This window comes from Pelmatolapia mariae, linkage group LG12 (assembly GCF_036321145.2).
Source record: "Pelmatolapia mariae isolate MD_Pm_ZW linkage group LG12, Pm_UMD_F_2, whole genome shotgun sequence".
Taxonomy (NCBI): Eukaryota; Metazoa; Chordata; class Actinopteri; order Cichliformes; family Cichlidae; genus Pelmatolapia; species Pelmatolapia mariae.
The window spans coordinates 20,568,568-20,592,062 of record NC_086237.1 but is presented as its reverse complement, the minus strand read 5'-3'; the positions used below and the strand labels follow the sequence as shown (position 1 = coordinate 20,592,062).

Here is a 23,495-nt window from a genome sequence, read left to right as displayed (position 1 = left end):
GGGGCGGAAGGTTTCATAAATCCCATGAAAGTAATGTTAGAAAGCCAGCCTCCAACTCCAGAGGAAAGTGACTCGCGTTATTCATCCATGTGTCACTCAGTCCCTTTTTAAAACTTTTATGTTAATCCAGTAAATAATTCACACAAGTCCTGATGTGCCTACAAGTATCCCCTGAATGAGAGGGCTCGAGCACCAAACCTGGGCCGTGCATGCAAGTGTTAATGTGCCTACTTTGCTTGAAGGAGTCAGTTGGGTGACACACATTAGATTTTATTTTAATCTTTTAGAAGGTGTTTGGCTTATATGAGAGGAGGTTGACTGAGAGAGAAACTCAGAAAGGGAAGTCTGGTACATCTAAAACCTGTCGCGTTCAGTGCTCAGTTACATTTCAAATCTAATGTATGACTATTTCAGACACTCTAACCACACAGGAAGAAAAGCAATGAATACCCAAACCATGGTTTCTGCAGCAGTTTGCCCACTCCGTCATAAATAGCAATGAGAATAAAAAAAATTTTGATAATCAAACCAAGACATTCAATAAATTTTTGTAATGCATAGCTCATTTGCAATTACTAATACAGAGCATTTGTTACTATTGCTACACTTTTTAACTAAATTAAAAGACATCCTGCTGCCTTCTGACATCTCAAGCTGCATGTCAGTAGATAAAAAACCCAAAGCAAAACAAAATCAAACAAAAAAACATAGATGTCTTCAAAGGCGCTGGAGGGTGGAGATCTTCCAGTGTGCTGTCTCTGAGGGCAATGGAGTGTTATTATAATATGATAATGAATATGGATGAGAGCTCTCAGCTGACACCAAGTCAGGCTCCCATGGTACTCATATCAGTGCCCATCCTCATATCTGACAATGCAGTTATGGTGAAACAGAGCAGAACAACTGGGCTGCCCTGCCACTCTCCCTCACGCACTTCTTCCTCACCCTTGGCAGTTTGTCAATGCTGGCCCCCACCTCATTCCCTCTCCTGCAGCCCACACCCAGAGATACAGAGATGAAGACAAAGACACAAATGGTTACACAGGAATGGATGCACACACACACACAAAAGTCACTGCGTGCAAATTCACACATGGGTGAAGTCCTGGAAATTAGATTTTGGACTATCTATCTCGCCTCTACATGTGTAAAAAAAAAAATTTTAAAAAAAAATCAGTCTTTCACACCCCATTACATACATGCACAGAGACACGGTTGAATTCAGACATGGCCGAGAGTGGTTGAACCGCCATTCAGCAGGTATGAGGCTGGTCCTCTTGTATCACGTCTACTAAGGGAGGACAATTAGCTATATCCTGTCTGCAATCTTATTATGCTCCATGTGGGAGGATCTGCAGGACACGTCATCTGCCACTGGGACACATGAGATGATCCCAGTCCTCCAGATTACATCACCATACAAGGTCAAATGATGACTAGCAAATAAAGGACTGAGCCATGAGGACGCTTAAAATACATAATTATATTTTAATATTTATAATTCTATGAAATTAAAAGCAGGGGCAGTGTTGATTTAATAAAAAGCAAAACAAAAAACAAAACAAAAAAACAGGCTGTTCTGACACTTGAACAGACCACTCACACTGAAGTGCCTTGATTAATGAGCATGTTTAAATGTCTGACTATCCTAGTGGGGAATGTTTGTTTTGCGTGCTTACAACTGAGTACACATGTCTTTCAACTCGAGTGCCTCTGATGATCATACGTCAAGTCAATGTCAGCTTCTGAATTTCACAGCTCGCTGACCTTCTGTATCACAGGACTTAAGGGATCTCTGCGCTTTAGAGGAGAACACAGGCATCAGCTCCCTGAGTGACCAACAGGGGTGCAGGGTGTGCTTCCTCCCTTGTTACACAATCCAGATAATACTGTGAATAGTTATGTGAAATACTAAGTAGGCTACATCCCATGGAAATTGCTTTTTTTAAAAATAAATAAATAAAGCGCATTCAATATTTTTTTGAAACAGTGTTTACAGATGAGAGAAAAACAAACAAAAGTTCAGTTGTTTTATCTACAAAACATGAGTATATGTTCTTTTGTGAGGAAAAAGTAAGCATCGCCCCTTCTGATAACAGCTTACTGACTATCATGATTGACCACTATGTAAAACCTACATTACTTGTAGACCACTTTTGAAATGGTGGAATGATTGCTTTTCAGCAACTGGGAGATCTTTATGAAGATTTTACCAGACTCATAGTCATCTACATTTTTTTCCACGAAGGCCTTGAATACCTCTTTTGATACTGGCTTGAAGCCACCAAGCAAAGAGATGGGAAGCAAAGTTAAGATAACAGGAGATGCTGGATGTCACAGTTAGGAGAAGATAGGTTCCAGTAACTATCTAATACAGGTCTAATCACTGGTTTCCAATCTGAAACTCACGGTCCTGATTTTGGATCGGAAGGTGTGATACTTTATTTCATATCTTTTTCATGCGACCCTTTTATTTTAAATAAATAAAATTACAAAAAATACTATTTTAATTGTCATCTAGCTTCAACTGCGTATCTGATCAACCTGAGAAATACTAGTACAAAAGCAAAGTGATCAGAGAGCGGTTGGCTCAAAAACTGAGAAAATAGGTTAGAAAGGCCAGGAAGCAGAGAGAGGAAAGACGAGACCTCCAGATATTCTTTTCACAGTGCCAGCTGCTCCGAAATGGATTTATGTGGAGGTAGAACAGTAATGGCAGCTGCCCTGTGGGCATGACTGTAGATGGTGGGTGGAGAACAACGGTGGCCTGCTGCTTAAGCTGCGCACGTATGCGCTCTTATCTTAAAGTTAGCCAGTGGCTGATTTACTGGAACTTATGAAAAAAAAACTTTTGCATTTGTTGGCTAAAAAGTCAATTTAATTCATAATCAGCTTCACTGCTTCTGCTGTAGGTGAGACAGGACTGTTTCATGTCTGATGAATTCAGAAAATTCACCTTCCCTTCTGTATGTTTAAAGGGTGTGTGCTGAGAGTATGTATAGAGTAAATATAAGTTTGTATCAGTCGTTTATCTGTATTCAAAATGTGATGCATTCAGAAAAAAAAAACATAAAAAGCCAAAACATATGTTTTTGTAGGTTGTGAGTAAGGCGTCACTTGGCCACCTGATTAAACTTCATGATTACCATTGTTTTCCATTGTCCTTAAGTGTATGCTTGTCTGCACCAACTTGTGCATAAGTCTAGTAAAGATCAATATACAAACAAATGTCACCTAAATGTATTAACAGTGGTGAATTCACATTTAGCTGACATTTGTCAAACCATATTCATCCATATTAATAAATAGACTGTAGACAAGATATATAAATAAATAAATAAATAAATATATATATATATATATATATATATATATATATATATATATATATATTTATACATATATATAGCTAGATAACTTGAAGAAATAGTTGCCTGCCGCTGTGCCGGCTACGCTTCTGACGTTTACCTACTAAGTGGAAAATGGACCCTTGGTACAAGTGAGCCAGTTTAAAGGCAGGTAAATAAGTGACAAGTTTACCGCCTGCCAGATTAAAATATGAAATGTTGTGATCTAGTTATTGTGTAATCATGCAATATAAAGGCCCTGCTTGCTGAGAACAGGCTTTTTCAGAAATGAGTAGTGCTAGTGCTGAAGCATGCAAAATAAACCTCGCTGCTTTCAGTGTGAAAATGTCTGTGTAAATGGTTAACAGCATAGACAAAAGAAAGTGAAATGACTTACTTTGAAAACATGACACAAAACTCATCCACAGGCTCAACAGTGAGTTTTTCTTCCAAGAGCTTTTTGTGTTAGAGTGTGGTGCTCCACCAGCCACTCTTCACTGTTAGCATTTTCCTTTATAGTTTAGCTGGTTATTTTTTTTCATACAAATATTTACATAAAAGTGGCATATAATCTTGCTTTGATATTTTTAGTGCACACATTTTGTGTGTATCTATCTATCTATCTATATAGACTACATAGACAGATAGTATTTATTGAGTTTTATTGACACTGTTAATCGTTGTCCATTCAGTTAAAGGAATAAAACAAAACATTTGTCCTCGTGGTGTTGTTCTGTAATAGTGCTGCAGTTTAGCACAACATGCAGATTATTCTCTTCATCTAGAGGAAAGAGGGTGATACAGGAAACGAATTCAGCTTTGCAACAATTGGGCTAAAATTGTATTTATGCATCTAGAAATAAAAAGAAAGAAAGACTTGGGTCCGTGCGTTGCACAAATCTGAACCTGGCTGCTATTTTAACGCTGTTAGCAATGACGTCTGCAGCACTAAAAAGGACCATGCCAGAATTAAAAATTCAAGCCTATTTCACTAGGAGCCAGCAATGAGATGGAACATCTGTGCGTGCTTTTTTGAGCGTTTTCCCTTCACATTGGTATTTTAGTAGTATTATCATGGTATTTATGACTTTGCAATTAAGCATTTTCCTGTTTTGTATAAACGTAACTGACAGGTTGCAAATTGGTTTAAGCGGTTTTCTTGCTGCCCTGTAGTGCTATTGCCAATATGTTAAGGTAAACGCCTCGAAGATCTTAAACAACTGAATAGCATTGTAGCATATCTACCCAGTATATGTTTCTATCTAACAGGATGCAGTGGTGAAATTAGTTAGAATTAGCAGCCACAGCCTTTAACCCCCCCCCCCCCCCCCCTTTTTTTTTTTTACTAAAAGCCTTTGCTTTAATATAAACTAGAGGACGTGGAACTATACATGCTGTCATTTACCTAGACTTTCATTACCTGTCTGAAGGAAAAACAGGAACACACACACATACACACAAATCACAATGTGAAGTTGGGGCTTGAAAGGGAAACGCTCAGGTGTAACTGATAACATCACGTGAGATTTTGAATCACTGTGTTCTTGTATGGAAGCAAGAATAAGAGGTACAATTAAAAAAGAAAAACAAATCTTTTTGCAGTTGTAGATTAAATGGGGAACTGTAAATAAATCCTGCCATTAAGTGTTTTTTTTTTTCTAATTACTCTTTTCTGTTTATTGTACAGAGCCGCTTATCTGATAACTAGTGAAACTTGTTCAGTGTTGCTGACGTGTTAAAAACAGCAGATCAAAGGTGTAAACATTTCCTGCCACAGTATAGTAGTTCAGCAAGAGATTATTTGCAGAAAAATATCTAGAGGACTTATTTTACTCTGCTACTCTGCTTGTCTTGATTTCTGAGACCCTCTGGTAAGAAAAAAACAAACAAACCATAATGAGATTCTATGTTTCATTTACGTAACAAGGACAATATCGCATTTTATTCAAATTAATAAGATTTAACGCGATTGAAGATGCCATGGATTAAATTTGGGGGGGAAAAAAGTTCCGCTCTGTGTTCACTTAGCTGTGTCTGATCTTTAACTGGAGAGGAGTGGGAGAGGGAGGGGAGACAAGAGCAGCGCAGCAGCGGGCAAGCCACCAGCCCCGAAACCCAGAAATAAAGCTTGTACGCAGATAATAAATGTTGGTAAACGACATGGCAGTACGCGGAGAACAACATGCGGCTCCGGGGATATAGGAGATAAGGCTGAAGTCGTCTGGGAACGCTACTGGAGACGGTTTAAAACTGAAGAAAACAACACTGGGAAAAAAGAAGGGGATTACACACAACAGTGACAATAAAACAACACTCATCGACAAGTGGTCTGCTTTGGTGCCGAGGGTGAAGTCCGAACATCCCCCCAGACTCAAAAATACCAACAGGAAATATAGGTGAAGTGATATTCTGTTGGAAGTATTGTAACGGTTAATCTCAAGTAGTGTTTCTGCGTGAACTCTAAACTCAGGAAACAATGAAGACATAGCGAGCAAGAACTCATCAAGTGTCTCGAAGCTGCTAGCTGTCCCGCTAGCGTTAGCTCGGTGATTTTTGCAGGGAGCGAATGCGAGGCGAAGCTAACGCCCGCTAGTGCAGCCAAGTAAGCTAAGTTAGCTGTTGGCTAACATTAGCCGGCTAGCTGAACGCGTTTTTGAGAAACTTTTGGTGTTGTTTCCCAGGAGCCCAAACACCGAGGGATTATTGTAAAAACAGAGGGGAAGGGCAGGTTCCCTTCTGGACTTTTTCCCCTCTACGTATTTTTCTACTATGATGGCAGCGGAGGTCAGCAGTGAGGATACGGGCTCGGTCGCGACAGGGACAGGGGTGGCAGGCGGAGGAGGCCCGGAGACGACGGCCCCTTTCCCATACTATCCCAAGCCGAGCAGAGTCCGAACCACTGATTTGGTGCAAGGGCCGGCACCAGCCACCCGACAGCATTCAAACACATCTCCGGACTCCCTTTCAGAGATGAATATGATCTATTCCTCCATGCTTAGTGGGGATATGACCGGAGCAGGGAGTGGCGTAGCAGGAGGTGGACATTCAGTTTTTCAAGGAACAAGCTCAGGGACAGTGGGCGGCATGTGCTGCTCTCCAACTATGGAGGGTCCAGCTAGTCGGATCTCACCCACATCAACAGGCCCGGATGGGCCCACTGTCTTCCCACCACTTCCACCACCACCTCCTCCGCCTCCTAGCTGTGGGGGGCTCGGTGGCACTATGGATGAAAGCGACATGCAAGATGGGATGGAAATCGACGAAGAAGAGGTGACGTTCCCACTCTCTGCACCTCCCACTAACCAGTAAGTAAACCACAAGTTAAGTGACGTCTATGACTTCTAGAAAATAGAAACACTTAAGCAATGTATTTATTTTATTGCGTTTTCATAGCCTTCCTGTTTTGCACTTGAGGTATATTTGGTAGATGTGGCTTTGAAATAATGCCAGTTCCCAAAGACACATTACCTAAAATACATCTGTTGTGCGTTTGCACACCTGTTATCCTAGAAAGCACTGAAATAACTGAGATCAAATTGAATTGGTAGGAGATTTAATATGAAATAGAAACCCTAGCAACACAGTAGTAATGCCTGTTCATTATTTTTTACAGAGAGCTGATTCACTTATAGTAAATGCCCTTATAAACATTCTCACAATGGACTACTACGTATCAATAATTGACTTGGACAGCTGTTGTCAGCATAGCCTCATTTCACAGGATCAACCAAGCAGAACAAGTATTATGTATATACACAGTAAACACAATAATCAACACTGAGTAATACAGTGTAATAGTAACAAAAATGCCGTCAATGATGTGGGACAACTGGTAGTGCGGGCGCTTTTGTTCACGTTTATGCTGTTGTTGGTCCTTCAGCTTTTCCCATTCTGCAGAGAAGTCATGGTATACAAAGAACTTCTTTGTGATGTAGTGAAACTGAGCGATTAAGAACATTCAAAATTGTCCTCTGCAGCAGTTGTCCAGGCTTATTTGAGCTTTGTTGTTGTTTTTAGATTTCTTTAAAGTGAACTCGACTGTAGGTTTTTCGTTTCCTGTTCCACGTAATCTTTCAGCTTAACATTCAGCCTCTATGTAGTGTGATTAACTTTGGGCACTGTTCCATTTTTAATTTTTTTTTGTAGTTTTTATGTTTTTGGAAGAAGATAGGAAATCATTAAGTTTGGATAAAGTCAGTATATGCATATCAGGACACTTTCTTTGAATAGTTCTTTCAGAATTGAAGATGCTTCTCGAATAGGAGGTAAAATGTCTTTAAGAAACTTAAAGAACTCCAGTTTTTTTTTATTCCAAGCTCCTTAGCCTCCCTTTCTTTTTCTGTTGTATCAAAAACCTAAATCAACAATTGTATGGAGACCAACTTGATTCCAGGTGCCGTTGGTGACAGTTGTGACAATTCGAACTGATGCTCGGGTGATGCACAAATACTTCCAAAGCAACTTTGTTTCTTTGATTAAACAAAGCATTTTTCTTGTTTTAGATTTAAGTTTTAGGCTGGCAAGAACCCTTGGCACTATTGGCCCAGATACATTAAAATCAATGCCTGTGCATTTGACAGAAATCCATACACCTTTCTGTTATCTACTATTTATAGTAAAGTGCATAGTTCTCTGTAATGCTACATGGGAAGTAGAAAATCTTGTTTCTGCTTTGCTGCACAACTGTCTGCTTACAACCAATTTACAATGCTCTGAGAGAATGGCCATCGTGTCTAAATATTTTGCCTGTGATTGAAGTGAACTAAAACTTAAAACAAAGCATTTGCAAACCTTTTTTCTTTTCTTGTCTGCAGCACAGTAAATTCCGCCTAAGCACTGTACTTTAGAAAGCATCTGACTAATTGTGGGTACTGTCATGACTTTATCAGGCATGCACAGAAACCCATGTTCAAACCTGCGTGCGCACTGCTGATGTTGTAATAACCTAAATATAGGCCTTCCATTTGTTATAGTCTCATTAGAAAACTGCTGAGCTTTGTCATTTCTGGCCCTCATACTGTGAGATATGGAAGTGACTAGGCTTGGAGTGTGGATTCAGCTCTTATTTTAGAAGCCATTCTATATCTCGCTGTCAGATTACAGCGGAAGGGGAAGGGCAGCGTTTTACACTGTTGCCTGTTTTGGTAATGAATAACTTTAAGTGGAATGAACATCACTTATATCTAGGCTCCTACCTATCCTGCTGCTTTGGAAGTTGTAGTTTTGCCCTGGAAATGCAGACTTCTTCACAGGTTTACACTCACTCCAGTTTATCAGCTTGAAAGATTTTCACTGAGGCATTGGAGCAATTACTGCGTGTTATAGGGGGGGTTGGCTTTCTTTGGTTTTACTTGCTTCATCATGCGTAACTTGAATTCAAATATTTATCTGCTACATTCGCTAAACCTCTCACCAGTGCATAACTTTGGACTAGAGTAGAATACCCAGAATCATTTTGACTCTCACCAACACAGTCTCCAGTGTCTTTCTTAATCGAGTTGTGCAAGACATGTTCACAACACAAGCTTTTCCGCTGTATTGGCTTTGTGGTTTGGTGAATTGTTTGTAGTGGTTGTGATTGCACCGGAAAGCTGGACCACAGTTTTGGGTATTATTAGTATATAAGAATTGTGTGGCAGTTTATTAGAATGAGGTTTATTATTTTTGATTTTATTTACAAATTCAAAGTGAATGGATTTTCTTTGTTTTTTAAGGTAAATGTATTCCATAAACATCTGATTTAAAATACTACAGTCATACACTTAATATACCACGTGTGTGTTTTTTACATGAGAACACTTGCGACTGGCAGTAAAAGCAAATTCAGAGAAATGACCTCCTGAGAGCACTTATCACTTTTTCTGTCACTGGATGCAGCTCAGAAACGGGCAAGTTATGAGGTGCTGACTTTGTCTTGTAAAGTTGGCACAGTAAAGGCTGGGATCTCTCTCTCCTTCTGATTGTGCCACTGATCCACTGTTGATAGAAGGGGCTGATGTGATGTCAGAGGTGCTGCGCAGTGCATCATGCCAAATCTATTAGGTGTGTAACTGCTCTGAAACAGATAGTATCTGAGATAGAAGCGTCCAAGGTCTCAAATTACAATTAGACGGGTCGCACCCTGTTTTGTCCTTGGGTCCAGTCATGATTGAGTAATCGTGCCTGCAGTCAAAAATAACTTTCAAAAAAAATTGTTATTATTCATCCTCCATTCTCAACCCCAACAAATATTGTACCTCAAAACAAATCAAAAAAGGAGGCAGACTACTTAAACTGTGGCTTAAAAGTAAAGCTGAGGGACATTGACAGCTTACTGCCTTAATCACAGTGATTCTGTATGTGTTGTTCATTTGATTATGTAGCCAGTAAACTGTTGCAAACTGTAACAGTATAAAAACAGTCATTGCTCAACATGAACCTTGGTTTTTAACATCCATCATGGTTCTGTTTATTCTTGCTAAGCAGAAGGTAAAATTCTGAATAATCTCAACAAGAAAAAGCAATAAGTATGAAATAACTTACTAAAACAGTTACTTAAAATCACCTAATTTCTTCAATTACTTAAATAACCCAATCAAGTCTGCAGTGTAATTTTAGATTTAAAAATAATGCTGAATTTCTCCTTTTTATTTCCTACAGTGTTGGCCCAGCTTGTCTATGACAGCTGATTATTTTCCCTGCCTGTAATAAATTAATTTCCTCTGTGACAGTAAAACACATTAGCAGAGCTTTCACATTCCCCTGCCAGTGCTGACAAGGGCTAAAGCCAGCTAACCTGGATACATTAGGGCTACAAATAAGACTTATGGGCTATAGTCAAAAATATTATCTAAACGGGGTATTGTCTAGTTTCCTGTGTGTATTTGTGTGCATGTATGTAGGTAAAAAGTGGAAGAGGGCTGCATTTTTTTTAAGATAGCCATATTATAGACGTATTTGAAAATTGTATTGCAAAATGATGGACATAGTGTAAAGATGTATTAAACTCAGTGATTTTGATATTATTTCAAAACGGCCTATTTGCCAGCCTGGAGTGCTTGAGCTGCTGTTTCATAAACCAAGAAACTGCCTCATTGAATGAAGAAAAGATTAAACAGTTTCTATTTATGTACAAACCCACTGACTTATACATTCTTATATTAATAATGAATAATTTGCGATGGCCACAACAGTCTTAAAAGGGGCACCTTCGGTTGGAGTCAGGTTCAGTCAGTCCTTCAGCTTCATTAACATAGTGCTGCCTTTTTTACTTTCATTTTAGGGATTATTTTGCTTTTGATTTTTAGGATTTTTGCACACAGTTTCTGTCCAGACCCTGGGTCAGATTTAGCTATCAGGCCCTATTTTGACCCTGTGTGGTTAAAAGCACTGTATGAATGTTTGAAAGGATGTTTGATAAGAAGCTGATGATTAACAAAGATGCAGGAGTGAAGATGTCAGGTGGCCCCAGTAGTGTGTGTTCCTGCTACCTTTAGAAATCACTGGCTGTGAGCCTGAGCTTAAACAAACAGCACATTGGGAAATGAGTCGTTGATTTTGAGTTTCCACGAAGATTAGAGGGGATTTTAAGTCATAAAGGGTTTCCCACAGGAGGTTGTGGTAGGCGGAAGGAAGGGAAAAAAAATTGGAAACAAAACTTGGATTTGAAAATCTGTGGTTGTGTGAATGAGTTTACCAGATTTACCAGTTGGCTGTGGAAACATGTCTGTAAGTTTACTGCTAATTTTGCAGCAACACTACCTAATTGGCCTTTGTGATGAAGGCTGTTACAGACAATGGAATTCTGATAAACCACAAGGACTGATTGCATAGTTTAATTAGATTATTCCCTGATGGAAGCTGTTCCTAGTGGTCAATATATTACAGCACTTTTATTACAAAGCAGTATTTGATTAATAACACTGTGACAACCATTACACTCTTGAGCATGCCATTTCCTGTCCCTTATTTTTAAAATTATTGCAGCTCTCCTAGTGTGTTTGTGTGCGTGTGCGTGCACGCGTGTGCGCGTAAATAATATATAGAAGTATTAGGCTGTGATTGCTCGTTGCTCAACAAATATCCCCTCAGTCTCCTGAGCCATTACAACCAAGGATGATCATGCTTAGGGCTGGTTTGACTGATTTGCCGATTGATCCCGCTCCAACTTTTATTAGTATAATATCTGTCTTGTGCATTCATAAGATAGTCTATAGTTTCCATATATTTCCAGCTTGCTATACATTGTCGTGCTATACTCTTCCAGCGCCCACATTGCCCTGCCTTTTCTCACCCAGCATCCTGTTTTCAAGACTTCTGAACCATTCATTGTGGCCCTAACAGGATCCTCTGAAGCGTTTGAGTTGTGTTTGACAATGTGCAGGATTTCTGATTTGAATGACTTTTCTTTTTAACTAGGTTTGCTGATTGATGGATTGGGGAGTGAATGGAAAGTATTACAGTGCCAGGTTAGGCTTTGGTATTATAGTACTACTGTCATGACTTCCTGTGATATGAAAAAATTCTTTTTGCGGCAGTGATGCCGTTGCAGTGAATGCTGAAGGAATAGCCACATAACTGAAAACTGCTGTTGCATGTTTCCATTTTATTGTGAGATACAGTATCTTGTTGTTATTTTAACAGTTGGACGTGGACGTGGTTTTAGTTCTTTTCATAAACGGTGTTCCTAACTGTATGCTTGTAGTAATCAAATGCTCAGAGGAAGATTGTTGGCATATGAGGGAGTGAAGCTTGTTATTATTACTGATGTAATCCTGTTATTTCAAGGAAGCTGATTCACAGAAGGACAGCTGAGGTATTGGCTTGAGTGACTGGGGATTAAAGTGTTGGCTGGTTATCATTTAGACTGAGCAAAGCTGAGAATCCGAAGATTGACTTTCCCATATCTTCATCTGTACAATTTCAGGTGTGCTGTCACCCTCCTTCTTGAGTGAGGTTGCTAGCAGATGTTGTTTGTCATGTGACAAGCATAGTATTTTACTATAGTATCATTATATTTTTTTCCCCTTGCTAACTCCTGTTCTGCAGAGAAAGGCAAGATGGGGGGGAAGAATCAAACATTTGATAAGGGACTTGTTGACCATGGAACTTAATCTTGTTTATTAGAAGCTTATACATAATGAAATTAGAACTTGCTCCAAGTCACAACTGTTGTCTGTCATCGTCAGCTCTACAACTTCCTTTCTATTTGTTGTGGAAACATGAAAAAACAAATGTAAGTAAATGATTAAAGGATCACACTTTGCATGGGAGTTGTTTGAATGGCTACGCACTTGTGATGCACTTGTTTATTCCGTAGGGTAATAAGTGTTTACGCACATATTAGTAAATGAAGGCCGTTGACCGTGAACTCCTGAAAAGAAAATTCTATAATTTAAGATACTCCTTGAATTTCATGGCTGTACAAACATTGTTGTCCATCAGCAACACCATGCTAGCATGTTAGGTTTTAATTTGCTTCCACAAACATTTTTTTTTATGCAGGTCACAAAGCTTTGTTTATGCTCGCTGTTGTTAAATTTGTGGTTAAGCTTTGGTGCAATGTTTTATGGTTGCCATGTGCATATGGAAAATGGATGAGCTGGAGGTATGGGTCTGTGTGCACGTTCAGCTCTGCAGGTATAATGGCGCTTATTTTCAGTTAGCACAGGATGCACTGGTTCTGCTTCCCATTTGGCACAGAACTCAAAAGTATTACTGCAGCAGTTTGAAAAAAAAAAAAAGAGACTTTTTGCAGATAATTTCGGCAAAATTTGGTTTATGCTTGAATGCCTATATTTCAAAGATGCAAGTCAAGCGTGCCTCAAGCTTGAGTGTGAAATTTTATGGTGGTGTGGATTTTTTTTGTTTTTGGGGGGTTTTATTTGTTTGGTTTTTTTTTTAGTTTTTTGCACAATGAACAAAGTAACAAGCATAATCACGGCTTCAGCCCATAAAATGTGTTAGCCCAAATAAAAGTGAGATAGTCATGCATTAGGGGATTCAACGGTGTTGCCTTTTAGTAAATGGCCTCAATGTTGCTAGACTGGCAGCTGTTTTAAAGCTGTTTTTCACAATTAATCATCACTAAAGGTATTTGATCAGTCCAGTTTAACCTGAAGAGGATTTTTAAAGGCTTAAGACTTTCATGGAAATAATTAATTTACCATGTTAAGTGAAAAGTTGGAAAATTGCCTGCCACATAAAATAAGCCGTGGTAGTGGTGGGGAAATTAAGCTAAGGCAGTGTTACTTTATGCCATTTCTAAAGCTGGCTGCCCTCATTGCACTGTGGTGCAATGTTTAATTTAAGCCTTTAACAATTTAAGAAATTATTCAAGATTGAGCTGAAGGATTTAGGCAAAACTATTTTTTTATTAAACGGATACTACAATTTCAAAATTTCACTTTCTAAAGTCAGCCTTGGTTTCAGTACTTGCAAACTAATAGATTTTAAATGTGAAACTTGATGAGAAGTTATGATATGTTATCATAACATATCTTCATATCTATTACTTTAATTTCTAAAGCAAGGACACAGTCAGTTAATTAAGAAAGCACTAATAGTAAAACAAAAATATGCTGATTTGGTAGTTGCTTTACTTGGTTTCACAATGCTGTGTACCTTGTTAAGCCAGAGTTATTTAGGTGACAAGATTGCCCTATTTTTTTTTTCTTTTATGGATGTGTGTTTTTTAGTGTTTGTGGGCAGCATGCAAATGTGTGTTCATACAGTTGGCGGTATATGTGCAGATATGCCACTCCCTACCCCTGCTGTTCCCCTGCTTGGAACACCAATCGCCAGCATGCTCATGATACGTGTTTTTAAGGGAGAGGGAGAGAGAGACTAAGGGAGAGTAAGAGAATGAGAAAGTCAGAGGATGAAGTGGACCACATGAAGACCACAGCTTGACAGCAGCTGAAAGATCAAGTTGTGTTATTCTTCAGAATAGCTTCTAGAGAACCAAAGAAGCAGACAAAACCATCCAGCTGTCACCAAAATAGGTTGTCGGTTGCATGTATCCAAGTCCATCTGCATCTTTGTGTACTCCTGTTTATCTTTCTTCCATGGATATTGCTCATTAACCCTTGCTACAGGAGATGGACGTAGTAAGGCACCAAAAGGGTCACATCACCATGCTTGGTACGGATTTAAAGCTGCCGTTGGTCTGCTCTACACGTCAGAGCTTACAGTTTTTGCCTGGCCAGCAGCGCTGTCGGTGGAGTGGGTGCACCTTGTGAGAACACGGGACACAGGAGGGAGATGCAGCAGAGGGTAAACTCGGTGTAAGTGGGAGATCAAATCAGCCTATAAATCTCATTTTGCATTCACAGCTTCTTTTTTTTCCTTTTACTTCTTTACAGTTGCAGGAACCCCTTTTGAGCTTTTTTTTTAAATTTATACAGGTTTAAAAAAGGTTGTGAACTGGATTCCAACAAGATATATTAAGTATTAATTGTTGCAATTTTTCAGACATGGCTTAACGTATGTCTCCAAAAAATCTTAAAAATACATTTAGAAAATTGCATGATGCTTAACCTTGGTTAGGTCAGCTTAGGGCTGGCGTGCCACTGGTCTTTCAACACTGGCAGAGACCCTGGAGTTATGCATTTTTTACATCAGAAACACTCTGGTTGGGTACAGACAGCAGTGTTCCTGCAGCCTGTTTTCACACCAATTTGCTGTCTAAAAGTGGGAAGCTGCTGCCAGAAAGTCTTGTGCACTTAGCTTTGCTAACAACAGTGCAAGAACTCGAAGTGTAAGAGTCACTTACAATGTTGCACCTCCATAATTTGTCAGTTTTACAAGCAGTATGCTCACACTATAGAGTCTGCAGAGATAACATTTTTTCCCCAACCACCATTTCGGACTCCACGAACCTGTTTATTTCCAAAAAGTGTCAAGAACCGAATGATCATGTGTCTGTATGGTGTGTTGAATGAATAGATTACACATGGAAAAAAAAGAGTTGTTTAACTTTTGTGCACATGTGGTATGTTTTTGTATCTTTAACTAAATTGCAGCCTGTTGTTATCTAGCAATTGCACTTACTTCATGATAGCAGTTGTAATTGAATTCACCACACTAATATACTGCAGAAACAGTAATTTATTAACTGTTTTGCTTGGAGAAGCTTTACTGGTTTATTAAATACTCTATATGTAAGTATAAATGGTCAATGTTGTCATTGTCCAATTCTCAGACCTAAGGCACAGAAAGCTGCTAAAGGTTATTATGTGCAATTGTATGAATATGTGTGATATGCAAAGAAAGCTAATGGAGTGCATTAGCTCTATTTAAGAATACTGGAATCTTAAACGTGTGTGTAAAAGGTATGCCAACTACACAAAGTCTGTAGCTACAATGAGGTGCATTGCTAATGTACAGCCATGCACTATTTCTTTTCTTGATCCTGATGATGGCTGACAGTATGTCTGTGGAGATATTTGAGTCCAACTGTCAAGACGAAGGAAGATGAAGAATTGAGGCATAAGCTAGAGAGAAAGAGCTCCCAAAACTGCTTAATGAGAGACAGACAGGCACACAGAGAGACGATGTCTAACCCACTCAAGTCACAGTAATCTGTGCCTGTCCTGTTAGTCTTATTGCCCCTAGAGACTTGGCTCCAGCAGACAGGAATAAATATATATATCAACAAAAAAGCATTTTGTCTGATTTTCTCACGTGTGGTACCAACAAAACTGAACATTGAGTGCATGACCACAAATACTAGAATCTTTTCTTGCGATCATCATTGAAACTCAGATTTAAATTCACTGTATAGCATTTTTGACAAAAAAAGGTTACTGTGTAAATTCATCCATAGTCTGGTGAAGCTTGTTAAATCCTTAAATCTTATCCTGTCCGCTAATTTTAGACTGTATTTTCAAATAGTAGCATGTCATGACTGCACTGTTTTGGGTTTTTTGGGGTGGGGGTAGGGGTTTAAGAAACAATTCACTCTCTGGATGATGCACTTTGCCTTCATGATATAGACTGATTAAATTTGCTCAGATCAGTCCGTTGATGTGATTGTCAGTCATTTTCTATATCCATTTTAATGTCTATGAATGAGTCCCTCTGTGGGTAGGATACAATATGGTTATGCTGTTATGGTGATCCTGTTGTCTAATACCCTGATCATGAGTTGAGTGCACACGAATGACCCAAGCAATGCAAACACTATTTGTTATTTATCCTCAGCTTTATTTATATTATTATTTAAAATGCCTGTATGGAACGACTGTTCTCCTGTTAATTAGACATACAGGTTTTATATCCATGCATGCATGCTTATAATTTTTGTTCTGCAAGCTTGAATATTAAAGTATGATTAAGTGTTAATTTTGTTCTCTTTTTTTCTAAAGATATCTATTAATAAACAAGTATTTTATCCATTCAAGTACTTCTTTGAATTTGGATGAGTGCCCCCCTCTCTCTCTCTCTCTCTCTCTCTCTCTCTCTCTCTCTCTCTCTCTCTCTCTCTCTCTCTCTCTCTCTCAGAGTCTGTTGGCTGTCTTTGTGTAACGAATTCTCATTGTAGTTAGATTAAAAAAAAGTTTGCTTTGTGCTCTTTGTGGCTTTGTGGTGCAGGCTGTCGTTTCTAGAACAAAAGCTATAAACAGCACGTAACCCCTGTGTCTAGTGATAGAATATTTTTAAGGCTTTCGGTCATCAGCCCTGTATTGTGTCATCTTGCTCAACTCACTAGACTTAGGCATGCTAATGTGCAGCAGTGCACAGTGATATTGTTCTTAAGTGCATTACACGGTTAGCTAAACTATCCATGTAACCTACCCAAGTAAATCACTTGTTTACAAGCTTAGCTGGAAGGTTTATCTTGGCCTCTTGTATCGTGATGGAGTGATAAAACGGGTCTCTGGTGTGAAGATACCATTCAAAATGCAGGCATTGGCTTGGTGACACTGTGGGAACATGGGTATTTGTGACCTAGTGTGGACGCCACACTATGTTGTCATTACTGTAACGTGTGGGAGTTGCCGGGCTACTGTGCAATGTAATGAAAATAGTAATGTTTTTAACATTAGTCTTTAGCCACACACACACACACACACACAGCCATGGAGCTGTAGTTGAAAAAGTAAATTCCTTATCTTGTGCTGAGCTAAACCAAAACGTCATGGTGTTGCTTGATGTTCGTGTTTTGACATGAAAGAGCATTCCTGAAGCTGATAGTAGCACTGTCTCATATCACCATTGCCGTGGCTTATTTATCTCAACACTTCTCCTTTTGTTTAACTATTTGCATCCCATGTCATCATAGAGGATATATAGCTTACACACAAGCTGCAGGAAACTTCATCCAATAAAATTGTTTTACTAAATGTAGATGCAAAAGAGCTTAAAGTTTCACAAAAAATCACATACTTTGATTATATTTTATCATGATGTGACATATTATGTTACAGCTCTCTTTTACCACCATTTAGTGGCCACAATTGTCTCTCTGTTATATGGAGTGCAGCTAGCGAGCCTTCAATGGAGTCATTCGATTACATTTATTTTTTTTTGACACTTTTTATTTATTTAGGAACATTTTTATGCAACAAGATAAAATAAAAAAACAAAAACAAAAAACAGAAACATTATGAGGTCATGGGAAGATAACATATGCCCGTACATACATCTGCACATCCACACATACATACGTCAACAAGTCTGCATTACTAATTCTGTGCATTAAAGGGTGCTGCCACAAGCTGTAAAGTCCAGCCATTTTCTCCATCGTCTCCTTCCCAAGTCTCCCTGCAGTCCCAGAGTGAAAGTCATACATTCCCATTCGATTACATTTAGATCACACATTTTCTTTTTTGTATTTTGTTGTTGTTCATGGTGGGATGTAGAGCAGGGCAATATGGCCAAAAATATTTATCACTATATATTTGAAAATTTGCGATAACAATATAACTGACGATATAATAGATGCAAGCAAAATACTTTACAACTCCACAACTTCATTAGTGCAAAAAACCCCCATCAATTTATTTTCATTTAAACAAGCAGCTGTTTTTTTATGTGCATTAATGCTATATAAAAATTTAACCGTGCAAATGCAAATTCCTTGCTGGCAATTTAACCAAAAGGCATTTTCAGTGGAAACTGGCCGACATATCCTGAGCATAACCATGTATAATATCCACAAAAGTTAAAAAGAGGTGTTTTGCAACATGAAACTGCAGTGTGCCAAATAAATAAGTCAAATACGTATTTTTCGGACCATAAGGTGCGCAGAATTATAAGGCGCATTAAGCGAAACAATAAGGTAATGTTATGTTGAAACACGGTACGTATTACTCTGCGAGGCTCCTGACTACGGTAGCCGTAATGATCCGACAATCCATCAAGCATTGCAGCTTCGTAGCTTACCAAAGTCACACTAAAACATTTTTTTAACCGATTTTTGAGCGCCGTGTACCACATAAAATCAGTTCAAGGTCAGTAAGCACAACCAGTATTCATAAGGTGCACTGGATTATAAGGCACACTGTCGATTTTTGAGAAAATTAAGGTGCTCTTAAAAGCCTTTAAAGTCCAAAAAAATACGGTAATAACGACGGCCCGCTTGCATGTTCTGCCAAAAAAAAGTGTTTTGGTGTGTATCTGACGGACAAAAACCAAACCAGTTCCACATCACTGAAGTTGCACCATTTTTACAAACCAATTCTGGTTCATCTGTTTCATTCAACGATCCGCTTTTGCCCTTCTCATTCTCCGTCGCCACCATGCTTTTTTCGCCATGTACGTATGAAAACAAAGGCACTGCGCATGCGCGTTTTACCCATATTCTATCGCCATATTTCATTTTCTTATCATGGACTAACATTATACCGTTATACCGTGAACAGTATAGTTTGACCCAGCCCTAATGGGATGGACTTTTGAAATCGCTGCATCATTAACCATTAAAAAAGAATTAAAAAGTACAGCTGCTTGAAATGTCTCAATAAGTGCAATTTCAACAATTTATGGGTTGCTATTTTTAGATCGCAGAGGCTCGTTAAAGGCACAATGGCTTCACATGGAGTATTTTGAACAAAGGAAAAAAAAAACAAAAATGACAATAATTGGAGCAACTTGTTAAGACAAGAAAATACTTCTTGCTTTCCATGTTCACTCATTTTTACAAGTGCTGGCATCAAAAAGGCAGAAATGGCAGTTCATGTTAATGAAACATCAGAATCATTAATTTGTTCTCTGAGATGTCATACTTTGCCACTTCATCTAGTTGGCCACCCTTTGGTGGGCTGGTTCTGGCTCACAGAACCAGTTCTTTGTTTGCCACACCCGATTAAAAGAGTGTTGTGTGTGTGTGCGTGTTGGAGGAGTCGTAAACAACTTAAATAACCTCATTCCATAATAAGTGGAGCTTAACTAGCCAGTAGGATGTGGTGGAAAGTTCTTTTTGTCTTGATGTTATTGTTTTCACAGTCATCTGTCTTTGCCTCTCGGTGTTATTTTCCCATATTTCCTCAACCTCTTAAGGGCTCCTTGGCCCTACTCTCTCCAGCTGCTCTCGATTGCTATCTTCAATTCTCTTATCACCAAAAATCCCCCCCAAACCTCCCTCATGGACACACTCCATCTCCTCTTCAGCAACCTTTCTCCAGCTTCCTGCATGATAGCAGAGTTGATGGCATTTTTCTTTACAAATGGAGACCTGTACTTCCCTAAACCAGATGGGAGCCATTAAGGTCTCCTGTGAAAAGAGCTACTGCAGCACCTCATTCATCCTCTCACCTCTGCATGTTTTTCCAGTCACTGCCCTCTGTTCTGAGATGCACCACTGGCCTAAATTTGGAAAAACATGTTAATTTTTTACCCCAGCTGGCAGGGCCCTTTCGAATTCAGCCCCACCTGCTGAAATTTTAACCAATGTCGTTCTTAGGTCTTCTGTTTAATTCAGAAAGCAAGACTTAAATAGAGTTACTAAAAACTGAAAAAGCCAGACATTTGCTTTTATGAACCTAAACCTTGTCTTTTGAACTAATGGACATACAGTTCTAAAGTTTTAGTTTAATCTCTAGATTCAGTAGAGATTGTAAAGCCTTGATTAAACTTTGTTCATCTGTGAGTCTGTTAGGTTCTGCTCAGGTGGGAGTAACATATATTTCATCATCAGATAAGTTCGCAGGATGGTCAATGCGGACTGGCTTTTGTGACTGTGAAAACTTATCTGCAGAGAAATATCACTACAGTATGTCACTATGCATGAAGCCAAATGGACTTCAAAGAAGTATAGCAGGAATAAATACTCGGCCGTTGAGTTTGTGGCCGTCTGTGTCCAAAACTAGGTATAATCAAGCATTTAGGTTGTTTGCTGCGTGTGTAATGGGTTTATTGTTTTTATATGGCTTTTTTTTTTGAGTTGTAGTTAAATATAGCTTGACTTGTCAACATATTGTTTCATGGTTATAACTTGAGAAATTCTGTGTATAAACACTTTATGCTACATGTTTCTCCTTGTGGCAATTTCCTTACTGTTTGTTTTCTCTCAGGTGGTACCATGGCAAGCTAGACCGAACCATTGCAGAGGAGCGCCTGCGCCAGGCCCGAAATCCTGGCAGCTACCTCATCAGGGAGAGCGACCGCCGGCCCGGTTCCTTTGTCCTGTCTTTCCTCAGTATGACCAATGTGGTCAACCACTTCAGGTATGATTTTTATACACCATTCAAACAGAATATAACTCTCTGACTGCTCACAGAACTCTGGAAAGAGAAGTTAATTTGAACCTACTTAGCCTACAGGTATTTCTATAATTTACAGATAAATCAGAGTGGTTCAGGTCTGAGGTTTAAATAAAATAGAACTCTTATTGATGTCTTATTTGTGTTTACCCTAATAGCCATGTAGACTTTGAATGGCTGTCTAGCATGGTGTTGCTAACATCTGAGACCAGAGAGAAATGTGTGGTTGGAATAGTTAGAGTAGCATGGTGCAACATGAAGTGTTTCATTTTTTTTTTTCTATGGCATCTCACAATAAGCAGGATCCAGGTTGTAGGAAGTCGCCCTCGGGTAAGATAAAGTACTGAAGTTATTTATTACCTGTTAACCAAAAGGGCAGAAAGCTAGAGACTACAACAGAAGGGCAAGTTCAGAAATTAGCCCTTATTTCAACACTGTTAAGATTTAAGAAAGTAGATTCTGGGGTAGGTCAGCCTTTTTGTCCCACAGATTCAAAGACTATACAGAGCTTAAAAACAGTGTTTTGTCATGGCAGCTTGTACACTTAAATGTTTGCTGCGACAGATGACGCTGTGTGTGTTTGCGTGTAAGGTGGACAAGATGTTTTGTTTTTTTTTTATGCAATGTGTGTGGGCGGACTTGATGCAGAAGAAAAATGACACCACACTTGTTTAACAACAGTACCCTGGAGCATTTTACAACCTTACAGTCAATAAAAAAGACGAGAAGAAGATAAGACATTACAGTCTGTCCTTTCCTTCAGTGGTTATGCTATGTTAATATTAACTCTGCAGCTCACCAAGATTCAGGGCAAACATCATCTAATTAAGTGAAAACGACATGATCTCCTGTGGACGTATTGCCATGATGTCATCAGTGAGGGGAGAAAGGAGCTGCTCTGTATATGATTTATTCGTGTTATTTTAGTGAGTTAGTGTTTGTTAGAGATTTGTGGTTCCGTAACTGGTTGCAGTTCAGAATCCGCTTGTTAAGTGATGACGGGCCAACCCTGCTTCCAGGTCCAAGCTCCTGCTGTGTTCATTAAGGCTGTTGTCTTAACTTGTAATCTTAACTAAATTCTTTATATATTTTGTTATTTAATATAAACAATCCCCTCAAAATAATCTGTGATCATCGTAGGCCTCTCTGCCTTTTTATTAGCACTAATCATGTGCATCATGCCTTTAAGCTCAGCTTTAAAACCTTACATACAGCCTATGGACTTACGGTTTGTCAGACACCACATATTTGAATGCTTCAGATACGAATCTCTCTGAAGCTAACTAAGATTTCAAAAGGACATGAAGCTTAGGATCAAGAATTTTTCATGGTGAGTAATCCAAACCATGCAGGAGAATATGCATGACTAACCTTGAGCTGTGAATGGATCATCTCCAGTATTCTCTGGTTGTTTGGTCAATTTTCAGCATCGTTTCCTGCCTTTTGATTGCATTTGTCATGTCTTCCACCCTCACATGAACTTTTTTAGAAGGGAAAGTTGATATCAGGGTGTTTATTGTTATCCTAACCATAGATCTGTAGCTAGCCATCAAGTAGCACACCAGTATATGCCAGTTAACCAGATTCCAATAATCCTACAAACACTGCCGCTGTTTGGTTTCTGTTTTAATTTATGTCTGAAGTGAGAGCAGAGCTGCACATTTTAGTTTTTAGAAATCCATCAAGCTAGTTGACTTCCCGCTAACTTCTAACTCTGTTAAACTTTGTAATTCTTGTTTTGTTTTGTTTTTTTCCATTGGTGCCTGGATGCTAAACTTTAGTGTAACACCTGGAAGGGCACCCACACAGATCAATTTAATTGAGATGAAACAATTTGGGCTGTTTTTAACTCTCAGCGATGCCACAGTATTTGAGTTCAGGAACCGAAGAAAAGTTTGACCTGCCAATAATGTCAGCAGATAGCAGTAATCATACCCGTACACTGCAGTGATTTTCAGGTTTTTAACCCGTGTCACAATTTCCCATTCATATCTAGTAAATGGGTTTGGCACTGCTGTCGAAACAGACTTAATGGATTGTCTTCAAACGCACAGACTGTCAGCACTGATGTTTCATTGTGTCGATATGAGCTTACCTTTGCACATATGCATGTGATGAAGCAGTTTATATCGTCAGCTGTGTTTACACCAGAGCTGGATGGTGTATCATAGGAACAGTGATGGAAGTAATCGATACAGATAATTTAACTGTCAAATAAATGAGAGTTGAACTCTTTTTGATTGTCTTTACTGCCCAGGGGTTTACCTATACTTAAAGCTAACCGCGGCACCTTCTTTATTGTTATGTTTTCTATTAACAGGATAATCGCCATGTGTGGGGACTATTACATTGGTGGGCGGCGGTTCTCGTCCTTATCAGACCTGATTGGTTACTACAGCTATGTGTCTTGCCTTCTAAAAGGAGAGAAACTGCTATCACCAGTGGCCCCTCCAGAGGTGAGTGA

General features: G+C 39.0%; 1 protein-coding gene across 2 annotated transcripts in view; it reads left to right on the top strand.

Annotated features, from left to right (window-relative positions):
- The first annotated feature begins 5,410 nt into the window (after window positions 1-5,410).
- LOC134638422 (ras GTPase-activating protein 1-like) overlaps window positions 5,411-23,495 on the top strand; it is a 31,643-nt gene continuing 13,558 nt past the window's right edge. Inside the window, exons 1-3 of one of the 2 annotated variants that reach the window (XM_063489030.1) lie at window positions 5,411-6,652; window positions 20,843-20,995; window positions 23,352-23,487. In XM_063489030.1, coding sequence (XP_063345100.1) covers window positions 6,117-6,652; window positions 20,843-20,995; window positions 23,352-23,487 — 825 coding nt within the window. In that variant the 5' untranslated portion in view covers window positions 5,411-6,116. Of the gene's footprint in view, window positions 6,653-14,192; window positions 14,612-20,842; window positions 20,996-23,351; window positions 23,488-23,495 lie in introns of those variants that run through there. The other variant, XM_063489031.1, reaches the window with a different exon arrangement.